This window comes from Sceloporus occidentalis, unplaced genomic scaffold (genome assembly GCF_023333645.1).
Source record: "Sceloporus occidentalis isolate IW3139 unplaced genomic scaffold, rSceOcc1.0.p SCAF_3, whole genome shotgun sequence".
NCBI classification, from domain to species: Eukaryota; Metazoa; Chordata; class Lepidosauria; order Squamata; family Phrynosomatidae; genus Sceloporus; species Sceloporus occidentalis.
Window position 1 is genome coordinate 104987479 of NW_028316983.1, and position 15018 is coordinate 105002496.

At 41.8% G+C, this 15018-nt stretch overlaps 1 protein-coding gene across 1 annotated transcript in view; it reads right to left on the bottom strand.

The window, feature by feature from the left end:
- Window positions 1–11821: 11821 nt before the first annotated feature.
- The window catches only part of CDC14A (cell division cycle 14A), a 131108-nt gene continuing 127911 nt past the window's right edge, over window positions 11822–15018 (bottom strand). The window contains exon 15 of the mRNA XM_089515763.1: window positions 11822–11930. Within this exon, the coding sequence (XP_089371889.1) occupies window positions 11861–11930 (70 nt within the window). The 3' untranslated portion in view covers window positions 11822–11860. The remainder of the gene's footprint in view (window positions 11931–15018) is intronic.

The following is a 15018-nucleotide window of genomic DNA, read 5'->3' on the forward strand; positions in this document are numbered from 1 at the left end:
ATATTTGTTGCTTGATGACAACAACATCAGATGGTGATTTGTGCAGGTAAAACAGTATGTGCACATTCAGCACCAATTAAACTTCTAGGTCAACTTGCCTTAGACAAAATGCTTTTATTTTAAGATACCATAATGCCACACATGTGTAAAAAACCTGCAACAGATTCAGTAGTGCATTCAGGTGCGAAAATGAAATACAATTCTAAACAGTTCTGGTGCACATTGATGCACACTATTTCATTCCTCCGGCTGCAACCAGAAGTGACTAAACAATCCATAGACCTTCCGTCTGTCATTTGTTTATAGTGAATCTGAACCTGTCTAAGGTCTGCCTGCTCCATTCACATAGGAAAAGGGAGTCCTCATAGTATCATAGAAGAAGCAATCCTCTAACCCCTTGAGGGCTGCAGCCCCCTGTCAACATGTCTAACTGCCCCCAAAGGTACCTCTGTGTTTCATCAATGTGCTTCCCAAAATGGGAGCAGGAAGTGACATCATGTCACTTCTGGTTGCCATTTTGGGAAGGGCACAGATGGAAATTGATGTATTTGGAAATGATGGGAGTCCCTCTTTCTCTCTCTCTCTCTCTGTCGTCTTTGGCTGGGGGTTGGCATTCATTCCCTTCAGATCACATAAATCTGTTTCAAAGGTGAATCCACAAAAATCAAAGCTACAAATGTGGAGAGATGAGTGTATATGTATTCTCACTTACCTTTCAAGGCAGTGCTTTCACTCTGGAGTTCTTCCCCCTTGACCAAATATCTGGAGAAGAGGGTCCATGCTTTGAGATCTGGCAGCTCTCTTCATACATTATCAGAGAAGAAGAGGAGGAGGAGGAGGCCTGGAAGATTCCTAGAGTTAGTGTGGATCAAAGAGGTGTAGCAGTGCTGTGTTTTGTAAGCCTGGAAGGAAATCTTCAAACCTGTAAAAATTACATCTGATTTCACTCAGCTTGCTTTGCCTGCCTCACCCCCAGATGGAATGGGGCGCCTGAGGCCCTTTACAAAATAGAATTTGATCCCTTGGCACAAAAACGAATTCCCATCTGTGTTAACCTGGATAGTCAGCCACACCTTTGGAACACTCTTTGGGGATTATCAGATGAGGGACATCCCATCCCAGTCATGTTCCCATCCTTCCTGCGTGATCGCAGTAAGGACTTTCAGATGGGATTCACACTTATCCCATCTGGGAAGAGCGAATGACGACAATCACATGAAAGTCTTTCAGATTAAGTAGCGCAGATCCTGTAATAATCCCATCGTTGACCTATCATTAAAGTGACATTGGCTGGCATTTTGCATTAACGGATGTTCACGTTAATGCAATGCTGCTTTAATGACAGGTTAATGGTGGAATCAGTGCTACAATTTGAAAGCCTTTTCCTCCATTGTAATCACGGACAGTTTAAGGATGTGATAAGGATGGGGGAGCAATCCCATCCCTATCCTGTCCCCATGTGAAAATCTCCTTTGTGTCAAACAAAATGTTACTTATACAGTGGGCCCTTGGTATCCACTGAGGTCGATTTGAGGTACTCCCCATGGATACCAACATCTGTGTATGTTCAAGTCCTATTATACACACTGGTGTAATAAAATGATGTTTCTTATCTAAAAGAGCAAAATCAAAGTTTGCTTTTTAAAAAACTTTTCATTCCATTGATAGTTTAATCTGCGGATGCAGAATCCAAGGATACAAAGGGCCAATTGTAATACACTGCATTCAGCCACATCTGCTGGGTTTTTTTAAATACTCAAAATCAAGCAGCTGGGACTCATTCCAGATTGGAACCATTGTGGAAAGTAGCACAGCTTCAGTATCTTTGCCCCAGTCTTGATCAGCTTCCCTAGCCTTGCTCACCACAAACAGTTGTGAAAAAAACTAGATCCATTTCACCCTTGTTTCAAGCCTGGGTATGAGACAGCTTTGGTCACCTTGACAGATGAACTACACTGGAAACTGGATGGGGATAGTATGTCTGTATTGGTTCTGCTATATCTTCTGGGCTGCCTTGCTGGGATGGGACAAGGAGACACTGTTTCACAGTGGCTTCATTCCTTTTTTAGAGGGGCAAACTGAGTAGATGGTGCTGTGGGCCTCCGATTCGACTCTTAACCATTGACCTATGGGGTCCCTCAAGAGGTCGGTTTTACCCTCCATGCTATTCAACATAAACTGCTGGGAGAGGTTGCCTAGAGTTTGGTACAATCTGGTGCCATCAGTATGCATCATACTACTCCTTTCCGCCTCAGTCCCACGAATCTGTCTTGGTTCTAAACTGATGCCTCTTATCAATAATGGACTACTAGATGAGGGTGAAAAAATTGAAACTCGATGCAGACAAAACAGAGGTGCTCCTGGTCAACTGAAAGACAGATCTGGGAACAGGGATTCAGACTGTAATGGATGGGATTACACCCTTTGAAAATGCAGGTTTGAAGCGTGGGTATATTCCTGAACTCAACCTTGAGCCTAGATGCCCAGATTTCAGTGGTGGCCAGCATTGTTTTCACATAGTCAAAGCTTGTGCCTGTGCTCTGCCTGTTCACTGAGACTTCAGATCCAGTCATAGTGACAAATGCTCTAGTTACATCCTGTTTGGATTACTGTAACATACTCTATGTGGTGCTTCAACTGAAGAGTGTTTGGAAACTTGAGATGGTCCAAAGAGTGACATCCAGCTTGTTAAGTGGGCCTGGCTACAGGGAGCACATAACTCCCTTACGTAACAGCTCCATTGGCTGCTAGTCTGTTTCTGGGCACAATTGAAAGTGTTGGTTATGACCTACAAAGCTCAGATCCAGGTTAGTTGAAAGACTCTTAAGATTTTCACACTGGTGGGTATGGTGGGTTAAGTGCTGGTAATACATCCCTGTAGTGCGAGGGTGTGAAAGCCAGTCATGCTTCTGAAATGTCAGTGAAGTATCCCTTCACCTTTATTGTCCTTGAATCATTCATGGAGCAGCCATTTCCTATTAATGGGAACTTTGTGTTAAGAGGAAATGGCTGCTCTGCTAACAATTCAAGGACAGTAAAGGCGAGGGGATGCTTCACTGACATTTCAGAAGCACGACTGGCTTTCACGCCCTCGCACTTCAGGGACGTTTTACCGGTATTTAACCCATGGTAAGTGATGGTGTGAGAATCTTCTTAGTCTCCCTGTATCAATCTAACCATTTCTTGAGATCTTCAGAAGATCCCCCATTCTGTGTCCCACCATCCTCATAGATACATTTGGTGGGAACACAGCCTTTTTGGTAGCTGCTTCCAGGTTCTGGAACTCCTTTCGCAGAGAGGTTAGCCTGGGCATAACCCTTACTATCCTTATAGCCAGGTAAAGATATTTCTGTTTTGGAAGGCCTTTGAGAGCTGACTGCTCAGAGGGAAAGTGCTTTTCATGTGCTGTGTTTTTATATGTTGTTCTTTTTAATGGTTTGTAATTTGGTCGTTTTTAAAAATGGTCTTACCTGCGCTTAACTGTACTGATAGTTTAATTATATTTTTAACTTTTGCAGGATGAAAACTTTTCAACCGTATCTGTTTTAACTCGTGTAAACTCTCTTGTTCACAAGACAGGGGAACAGGCAGGAGATATATAAATATAACAACAACAAAATAACCACAGCCAAATAACAACAGCCATCTCATTTGTTAACTGATTATCTGTGCTATGAAATTTGTAGATGCAGTTCACACACACATGAAAAATGTGGTGTAGGACCTCGGCAGAATACAGAGAGTTTAAATCCTCCTCCTCCCCACAAATGAGCTCCAAATCTTGATCAGATTCACTGCACCTACTTTTGAGTAAGAAAGGAAACCTGGTGTACGTATAGTAAGTATAGTGTAAGATGTAAGTATAAACTAGTATACTAGAATAAAAAATGTTAGATTCTTTTTTCTGCTCTCTGTCTGCTCAAACTCCAAGGTCATTTTTCTGCATTCCTTTTCCCCCTTCATCTGGAGGGATGTCACCTTTTCCACTCTCTGATGGGTTTCATTAAAGAGAGAGTCCCACCTATTAGAAGATCAGATCTTCTAACCAGTGCCACACAACTTCTAGTCCTTCTGACATTTTGGCCTACTGGTACTATCAACCCCACACAGAATGCCCAGTGGTAAGGGATTGTGGGAGTTGTAGTCCAAAACTTCTGGAGAACCACGTTTTGCCACCGTTGTTCTAAATATGAACGTCCATTGAAGATTTTTTAAAAATGTATCCTACTTTTCTCCAAAGAATGAGACTTAATACAGTTATGAATAAAATCATACAATGTTTAAAACACAATTTGCAAACACTCATGTGCGCGTGTATGCCAAAGAAAATACGGCACACACTCAGTGAAAAAAACCCTTCTATATTAAGCAAGCTCAATTGTCAAAGGACTGTCTGGAAGAAAAGAGCATTTTTTGCTGGCCCAAAGCCAGCAGAAGCCATCATAGCTTCCCTTAGTAGGGACTTCCAAAACCTGTTGGTACATCAACTGTCCTTAGTATGTTGTTGTTTTGTACCTTCATGTTGTTTCTGACTTATGTTAACCATAAGGCAAATCTATCACAGGCTTTTCTGAGGCTGAGAGTGTGTGACTTCCACAAGATCACACAGTGGGTTTCCATGGCTGAGTTGGGATGGCATCCAGCAATATGTGTAATGAAGAAATAGGACACATCTTTCTGAGATAAGGTTCAGCGGTCACACCAAGTATATTGAAACTACTCACCAATTAGTATTTCCTGACAGACAGGAAATGAAGTGAACAACTATATTTAAAATATATAAGGTGATTCATTTGTTCTTTTCACATATGGGAAAGTGATTTCCCCATCAGTGATCCTCGATTTCCCCCCATAGAGTGAAATGTTTCTAATTCTATTCTTTCCATCACCAATTAAAACACAGAGATGTGATCTTAACCTCTTTCTTTGAAAGTGCTGCCCCACCCTTGGATACTGACATGGTTATCTGAAGAAAATGATACCTTTGCCTTCTTCCTTGCTACCCAATTATTAATAGTGTCTTAATTTCAACTAATATTTTTATCCCCCAAACCCTCCAATTTATGCCCTTCCATGGGAGGCTAGACAGACCCCCTCCCTGCTCTCTTTTTGCCAGCGGCTAAAAACATTTTTATTCCAGCAGGCTTTTTAAAAATCATGGCAGGTTGGCTTTTATATAGGCTGCGTGTTTTAGTTATGTTTTTAACTTTTGCATGTTTTTAATGTTAATTTTATATTGTTTAATTGGATTATTTTAATTTTTTTTTATTTTTCTTGTAAAGTTTTCAAAGTGTTTTTATGTTGTGAGCCACCTTGGGTCCCTATCTGGGAGAAAGTCAGCAAAGAAATTAAATAGCTGTTGTTGTTGTTATTATTATTATTATTTAGCCAATTTTATAAAAATGAAGGTGGGAAAAACTACTACACTATCGAAGACATTTCTGTATTGCTTCTCCTTTAAAAAAAAAATCCAGAGCAGTCCAGAATATTAAAAACTAGGAAGGTAGAACTTTATCACATGAGCCTTAATCTCGCGTTTTTCTCGCCACAATCATGTTATTAAAAGGGAACTGAATAGCCAGCTGCTCACCTCCGCCCCCCCAAAGAAGAAATGAGAATGTACTCATGAGGAAGGACTCCCATTTCTTCTTTCATGGGGTGGTGGTGGCAGGCAGGGAGAAAACAAAGGAAGTTTTAAAAGCCCAGCCTGCTCTGGAATAGTGATGGCGGAAGGAGGAATGGGAAGAGGAGGAGACATTAACACCATGTAATTGCCCAATACTGGTACTGCTACATGAGGAACTTAGCAAACTTGAAGGCAAATGCTACTGCTGCATGCTTGGGAGATTATTGATAGGTGTTCCCCATCAATAAAATGGGATGCTCTAATGCATCATAGCAAAGCAGCAATGAAACAGCGATGACTTTGTGCGATAAGTATTGCCAAAGGCGCTATTTTCTAGCTTTAATAACAGATTTAAAGCCTCATGCAATAATCTCCCACAATATAACTAACTGATGAAACAGTAAAATAGTGGTGACACAATAAAGCACTAAAATATTTCATTCTGGGGCTCAGCAGATAGGCCAGAAAATGAAAGTTGAGTCCATGTTTTCCTGGCGCAGGGATAGGTGGGTGTTTACATGCCTGTCCATAGCTGCGCCACAGACCTGCTGCCTCCACTCATCCTTTACCTTACCCCAATGTTGTCATTAGTGATAAGTTCCCCCTCTGTTGCTGCCTCTAACATTGAAGCAGGGTCCCTGGCCACATGGGTGCAGCCAGTCATATAGATCCACATTAAGGCCCCTTTGCCCTAGGATTAGTCTCGATCCACTGGATCCACATCTGGTATGTCAGTTCTGGGCCAGGAGCAAATGGCCTGCATTGTCCAAACAGGACAATGTGAGGCCAGGGGGGTGGGGGAGAGAACATGGGCCTTTTGGCCTGTGAAGAACCCCTTCTGTAGGAATAGAAATCCCAGAGACTTTTGGAAGCCACTGTCAGCCTCTCTGGACCAGATGGACCGAGGTCCTACCTCCATATAAAACTACCCAGGTTTCTTTTGAAAAATTGCAGCTCCACTGGCCATGCTGGCTGTGAAATCCCAGGAACTGTAATCCAAAACTATCTTTTTCAAGCTCTGCTTACATTGATATTCAATGGTGTGCATCACTCAGGGCAAAGGAATTTGGGGAATGAATTACTGCTTACCGGTCAGTTCTAAATTCTGAGAAATTCCAAAATTATTCAGTATGGGGAGGACAACTCACTCCACATCTGTTCAGAGGCACTTTCATGTGTTCTTCTTTGATATATTCCAGGATAAAACAATATTACAAGTTAAGATCTGGCTGCTAGTCATTAGCAGAGGACTCTTCAGAATCCTGTAGGGTTTCTAGGATATGCTTGAACAGGAAAAAATACATTTGTTCAAGGAGAAGTCGAGAGAAAAAATGCTGACTCAAGTGAAGAGTTTTGCAGAGGAACAATCTGATCTTGCATGGATTCCTGCCAACAAACCTTGCCTTTTTTTAAAAAAAATCTCTCCCCTATACAAAGTATGACCTACTGTTTATATTCATGTATAAGTCAAGAAATGTTAGTAAAAAAATTGACCCAAAAATCCTGAGTCGACTTATCCACGGGTCAATGCAAGTACTTGTACTTTAACTATTATTTTAAAAAGTAACCATCCCCTGGTGAAAGACAAAAGTATAATCTGTCCTGGAAGTACTGACCCCCTGCCCTTGTTCTCTCATCCATCCAGCCTTTAGTGTGAGTCCAAACATAAGTCTGTTGGAATTTTGTAAGTTCTTTGGTATTGTTTTCCTTTGCTTCATCTTTTAGATCCTTTGTTACTGCCCCTAGGTTTTACCCTTGACTTATTAATGGGTCATATCAAGTTCCATAATTTTGTCCCCCAAACCTGCCCTTGACCTATACATGAGACCGAGTTATGGTGGAGTATATAGGGTAAATATCAGTGATGTAGACTCAAGCTGTTTGACTTTGACTCAAGTAATTTCAATAACTTGACTTGGATTCGACTGTGCTATAAATGAAGTACTGACTCGACTTAAGATTGGCATATTTTTAGCTACTGACTTGCTGGCCTTTGAGGAGGAGGAGTCTTCTGAAACATTTCTGGCAAAACTCACCCCTGAGAGCAGTGGTGTCACTAGCAGGATGTGGACAGCACCACAGGTGACACCCCAGAAAAGGGTGACACTCGGTGCAGCCCTCCTTTTGCTGCAGGTAGCGCACTCAAATGCAGGCGGTGAGGGCAGATGTACCTGGCCCTCCTGGCTTCACCTCCACAAGGCTCCCTCCTCGCAAGGAGGGAGCCTCACAGAGGCAAAAGCCAGGGGGCTGGGCTTGCTCCTCCATCACCTCCGCAGTCCTTCCTCGTGAGGAGGGAGATGCATGGAGGAGGGGTGAACGTGGCCCTCTGGGCTTTGCCTCTCTAAGGCTTCCTCGTGAGAAGAGAGTTGTGCACACCTGAAGGAGGGTGAGCCTCCCTCTTCTCCCTTCTTTGCCTTGCCTGACCACTGCCCCCACACCAGATGACTCCAAGCCTGGGGAGGCCACTGTGGAAAGTATCTCTTGGAGGGGAACAAGCAAACAAGTTTGACAACAGGCTCAAGGTAGAAAGAACTTCTAAAACTTTTCCTAAGCAGCAGGCAGGACTCCTCAAAACGCAGAAAGTGTTTCTCAGAAGAGAACGTAACACATGAGTTTAGCAACAGGCTCGAGGTAGACGGATCCTCTAAAACTTTTCCTAAAACTTCCCAGAGCATGGGAAGCCTTTCTCACAGGTTGCCAAGCAGACCTCAACCGCCGCCTCAAGCCCAAACCTCTAGTTTCATTTTCCCATTTCTTCTCATATTGCTTCTGCTTCATCCTCAAACCAAATGACACAGTCACACACTTTTGCACCCACCCCCAATTTCCTTGGTGCTACTGACCCACTTCAACAATTTGGATCCCTCCATCCCCCACCTCCATCAGAAACTCTTACACACACACTTCACCATCTTCTTTTTTTTTTCTATTAAAATTGACTCCCAGACTTGAGACTCAACTTGAGACTTGACTTGAAAGTGTCTTGCAAGGACTTGAGACTCGACTTGAAGGTAGGGACTTGAGATTTGACTTGAGGCTTGCAGTCAAAGACTTGAATACATCACTGCTAAATACCTTACAGGCACCATGTCCTGTCTGATCTTGGAAGGTAAGCAGGGTCACCTCTATTTAGTATTTGGATGAGAGACTGCCAATGAATACCAGATGTTGTAGGCTCTGTTTCAGAGGAAGGAACTGGCAAAACTACCTCTGAATATTCCTTGTCAAAGAAAACCATATGAAATCCCATGGGACTTTCAAGTCAACAGGTGACTTGAAGGTGCATACACAGGAAACATCAGTGCTCTATCTTATCTTTCAATCAGCTTCCCCCTTTGACTCTCTCCCAGACAGTGTTTGCATTTTTAGAACATGTGCAGTAACCCTTTTCTTGGCCAAACTATGTGATGCATATTTGTTTCAGACATTTCATATCCAGAACATGTGATTTATGCTTCTTCCAACATTTCCAGGCATTTAGTAACATAAGTGATTTATGTGCCTTCCCTAGCAGGTATTCTCCTACACAAAATTAGCAAGGCTGGGCCAGTAGAACTGGGCTGTTGAGGCTGCACAGAGTTCCTTTCTCTTTTTTTCCAACAAAAATGGGATCTTTGTATACAAGCCTTGGTCAATTTTATACAAACACAGCAATATTTAAAAGTAAGTAAAGTAAAACAAAACAAAAAACATGTGCAATCTTCATGCGCATTTAACTACAAACTCTGTGAACAGAGTGGGCTGGGGGTGGGGTGATGAATAAATAAGATCATGCAAACCAGCAAAGAATAAAGGCTCTTTGAAGGAGTGGTGCTGAAATTGTAGAATTCCACTCCAAGGGAAGATGTCATTAACATCACATTCCCTCCCTGAAGAGATCAAAACATTGTTATTTAAATGTGTTGTTGGCCTGGGAAATCTACTTAATTAAACTGTTTTTTCCCCTACTACTGATAATCTGATATTGCTGCTCCTTAACCACATACGATTTCACATATCATTGTTATCTGGTCTGTGGCAACTTTGAAGGATGTAGGAAAAATGCTTTTGATGAATAAACAAACAAATAAGCTTGAATTCACTTTGTGCCTGCATTTCCACTGTATTGTCCTTTATTGAGGTATCATCATTACTGTAAGAGAAATATAGGGCAAAATACCCCATAAGTCATAATAGACAATATCTTATACATTCTTGATTGTTCTCTTCAAGATTTTTTTTTTTAAATTTAGGGATGGGGTACCTTACATTATGGTTACTTTAAAATATTTTGCTGTATGGTTACTTTCTAGATAGTTTATATGATTTTATTATTCCACTGGATGTTTAAATTGTATTATTGAAATAAACATATAGTATTTGTGAGTTTAACAAATTTATGCATTATTATTAAATAAGTATTCCCGCTTCCCTGGTTAGTCTTTTTTTAAACATCATCACTATCTCATAATAAGCAGGTTTAGTTTTAACACTATTAACCACAGTAAACCAAATACTTGCTTAAGCCTAATCCCTTTCACTTTAAGCAGTACAAAGGAAATGTGTAAACTACCCAGTGATGGAGAATCTGGCTAGTAGAGAAACAGATGGGGATCAAGAGTTCTTCAAAGAAACAATAAAACTATGTGACACCAACTTTTTCAAACCCAAGTTACTGACTACCATTAATCTTAACCTGCAGTCTTCAGCCATAGGTAAATACTGAGGATATTCAAGTTGTGTATACCCTGACACAAATGCCCAGCAAGTCTGGCTGTCCAATGTGCCATGTAAAAAGAACGCAAGCCCTAGTGTGAGACCTGGAATCAATTGTAACATGCAAAAGTCCCATGGCTTCTAAGCAAGGAGTCTTCAGCAAGAAAATAAATGTGAAAAGTGAAAAGGTTGAAAATGATTGACTGGAGCAAAGGAAGGATAAGTCTCTAATACATTTAAAATCTGCACAGAGCAGGGAATTACAGCAGGTGCAACTGTTATCTCCCCTTATCACAGCTATACCACTGAAAGTCGAAGGCTTTCATGGCCGGCATCCATAGTGTTTTGTGGGTTTTTCGGGCCCGAAAAACCCACAAAAAAACTATACCATTGAGTTTTTCTTATTGCAAATCTTTTCCAAATTTTCTGTTCTAGATATACAGAAGGAACTCCATGCATTGTAGGTTGGTGGCTTCCATCTCAGTGAAGTGGTGAACACATCTCAGGCTTTATTGTGTCCCTTAAAGGAGCTGTTTGATGGGCTAAACCTACTTTGAGGTCAAGGTCCACACCTTCCATAGCTCTTTTAAACCATGCTAGAACCCAAAGGAGATTCACAGCCCTACTAATGTGGAAGCCACCAGCTGCCATGTTGCCCTTTGCACCAGTGCTCAGTTGTACCTCAATAGCAGTGCGTCTGCTTTGCATGAAAAAGGTTTTGACTTTCAGGTCTGCACATCTCTAAGTACAGTTGTGAAAATCTGTGGTTTTAATGCAGGAGAGTTGTTGCCAGTCACTGCAGACTAGTGCTGCTTAAACTATTTGATATAGAGATCAAACAGTTATTTCCAACCCCAACATGCCATCGGCATCATATTTGTGCCCATTGGAGACAATTGTTTCATTCTTTCCTAGAAACTTGCCAGAGAGCAGCAGGGACCAACATACGTCTATGGTTCACACACTTGGAGTTGCATTGCTGTAGACATTGCTGAACTGAATGGGCTGTTAGACTAACTCAGTATAAGGGGTTTATCACACTGGGGCTAATTTCTGCATTAAAGAGAGATTAAAGCACATTTAAAGCATCCTTCAAATAAAGTGAAAATGGCGAGTAATTGTGTGAATGATTATCACACACAATTGTGCAAATAAAGTGACATCAGAAGTGCATTGTCGCTGAAATCCCGAGAGCAAAAAGACGCAAGTTAATGCTTCTTTGTAACCACTTTAATGGCAGGTTTTGTGCAATGCCATGTGAAATCATTTTGCATAATTGTGCAATTTTTCCGGGATATTCATGGGATAAACTCCCAACATCCTTTGTGTGATAAACTCCTAAGGCAGTTTCCTATGTTTCAAGAGTGGTTACTGATCAATGCTCACAGATTATTGCTTTTCATTTCCCTTGTTATGAACAGAAAGCAACAAAAATTTATTTCAGATTTAATTTAATGAAATGTAGTTTTAAATTCTTTGATACAGATCCCTCTTTCCCACTAACACTTTCCATCTCCCTCTTCTTTTCCGAACTTTCTTTCACCTTGTAATCTTTGGCAGTGTCCCATTATTCCTTTCAATGTGTCCTGAACTCCTTGTTCCATTTGCCCTAAGATGAAAGAATATTACATTTTCATTGCTGCACTTTGCACACATAATAAATATATCCATGCATTTTGATAAAATATTGTAGTACCAGTGTTATCTGGACAGGTGTTTCCCTCTACCTCCTCCCGCATGCATGTCCTAACACAGACCAAATTTGGAAAAGGAGGCAGAAGAAACCTGTCCTTTTAAGATGCAAAGGAGTAATTTCTTCTGAGTTTATAGGATTGGGGAGGACTATTTACAGAGATTTGGGGGTCAAAGTTCTGAAATATGAACTAAATTCACTGTCTCCAATAGTAAATCTGTTATAATTATTTGTATAATTGCTGCAAGTATGCATCTTAGACCATTGAAGTATCTCACATCCACTCTTTCAGTAATCTTTACAAACATTCTGCATTTACATTGATGGTCTGTGCATTGCAGGTCAGAAGATAACACTGAGACCTAGCATCTTGCTTATTTTCTTGAACAGAACAACACTGCATACTCTTCTGTCTTCCATGATAAAATCTGGAAGCATGGTACGATCCAGGGCATCTTGCTTCTTATGTTCTTCAACAGATCCAGCGTTTGGAAAATCATTTAGTTTATCCTTGTGCTTGGGAATGTAAGGCTAATTTAAAAACACGTCTTGGCAGGAAACCTTTGAAAATACGGTAATTTCTCAGCTTGGCTTCTGTGTTTACTGATAGTCTCTGGGGCTCTTTTCATCTCACAGGATGCAACAGTGTGATTTTTTATATGATATCTTTCCAATATGTGGAGCTGGCCTTTACCCGAAACATTGTCATAACACTTTTATATTCTTGCGCTGACCTCTACAGTCTTGAACAATAGACACAAGAACTGTGATTCCCTAATGGCATCCGTTTCCCCAAAAAACATATATTATAGAATACTAGAGAGTATTAAATACCTCCTTACTGATTTTAGGGGGAATACATTTGGCGACCTCTTCTTAAACCACTGATTTACCTTTTATTAGAATATGTATTAAATAAGACCAAAGGTGCTTATAAGAGCAGGCAGGGTAACAGCAGGTATATATCAGCTCTGCCTCTTGGTCTGTTGATTCCAAATTAATGAAGTGTGGACCCAAACATGGAATTTCAAGTTGTGAATTCCATAGCATCGAGCCATGGCAATTAAAACATTGTCAAACTCTATTATTTCTGCAATGCAGATTAGACCATAGTCACTTTCTATAAAAAGGTATTGCAGAGGAAGAGAATAACAGCAATCTGTCTTTGGTTTCTAGAGATCAAAATCAAATGGAATCACTTTCTGAAGACTGCTACAGAAAGTTTGGTAGTAGTGAGATTTGGTTCCAGTGGGAAAAATCTGGCCTCCTTGTAGACACCCCAAATTTGCCTGCCTTGATCCACAGAAATTATTATATGTTGACCTCTCCACTTCTAACTGTTGGCTCCACATTTTAACTCAAGATGTATTTAGCCAGGTCTGGTAGTTCACAAAAAGGTAAATGAGAAAAGGCCATACTGGTGATGCTTGACAATGTGTGTCTGCTTTTTAAATTTAAGGGAATGTGCCATATCTCATAGTATTTTTCTCTGCTATTTGTTTGTAAGCACATATGTGTGTGTATATACGTGGCGGGTGACATAGGGGAGAGGGGAAGAAACACTCTTGAGTAGTCTCATAGGGCGCATGTACATTGTAGAAATAATACAGTTCAACAACACTGTACCTCCATCCCTATGGAATCCTGGGATTCATAGTTTTACAAGTTCTGTAGCCTCTCTTCCAAAGAGTGCTGTGCCTTACAAAACTACAAGTCCGCAGATTTTGTAGGATGGAGTCATGGCAGATAAAGCGGTGTCAAACTGCACTATTTCTACAGTGTAGATGCACTCTTAAGAGTCCAGAAAGAATACATTCTTTTCTTTTTCACATATAGCTACCAAAGCAGCAATGCTGGCTTCCTTCACTTAATAGAAAACCATTAAAAGGAGCCTACACAGGGTTATCAATTAATTGAGTTCTTTGCAAAAGAACTGCTTAATCAGCACTATAACAAAATATGATCTGAAGAACCAGTCTGTATAATGATAAGCACTGAAATGTTGGCATGAATGAAGTGGTCCCCTTTGCTCTTTTCTTGTTGCCTAGGTTAGACAATAAACCCATCTAGACTTTCAGCAGTAACCAGAAGTCTCAATTCTGTATGCCACAAATCAAATCACATCTGAAAGATTTCCAGGGCAGTGCAAAACTGGAAACTCTGCTATACTTGAGAAATTTTGCAGATGATCCATTAACCACATGCATTGGCTAGTATTGGACTGCCTGAAGGAAGAGGCCCCTCCCTCCTCAACTGTCATCTCGGCCTCAGAGGGAGCCATCAGGCAGACCAGCAACATCTTGGACTGCCTGAAGGAAGAGGCCCCTCCCTCCTCAACTGTCATCTCGGCCTCAGAGGGAGCCATCAGGCAGACCCAGCAACATCTTGGACTGCCTGAAGGAAGAGGCCCCTCCCTCCTCAACTGTCATCTCGGCCTCAGAGGGAGCCATCAGGCAGACCAGCAACATCTTGGACTGCCTGAAGGAAGAGGCCCCTCCCTCCTCAACTGTCATCTCGGCCTCAGAGGGAGCCATCAGGCAGACCAGCAACATCAGGGACTGCCTGAAGGAAGAGGCCCCTCCCTCTTCAACTGTCATCTCGGCCTCAGAGGGAGCCATCAGGCAGACCAGCAACATCTTGGACTGCCTGAAGGAAGAGGCCCCTCCCTCCTCAACTGTCATCTCGGCCTCAGAGGGAGCCATCAGGCAGACCCAGCAACATCTTGGACTGCCTGAAGGAAGAGGCCCCTCCCTCCTCAACTGTCATCTCGGCCTCAGAGGGAGCCATCAGGCAGAGCCAGCAACATCTTGGACTGCCTGAAGGAAGAGGCCCCTCCCTCCTCAACTGTCATCTCGGCCTCAGAGGGAGCCATCAGGCAGACCAGCAACATCTTGGACTGCCTGAAGGAAGAGGCCCCTCCCTCCTCAACTGTCATCTCGGCCTCAGAGGGAGCCATCAGGCAGACCCAGCAACATCTTGGACTGCCTGAAGGAAGAGGCCCCTC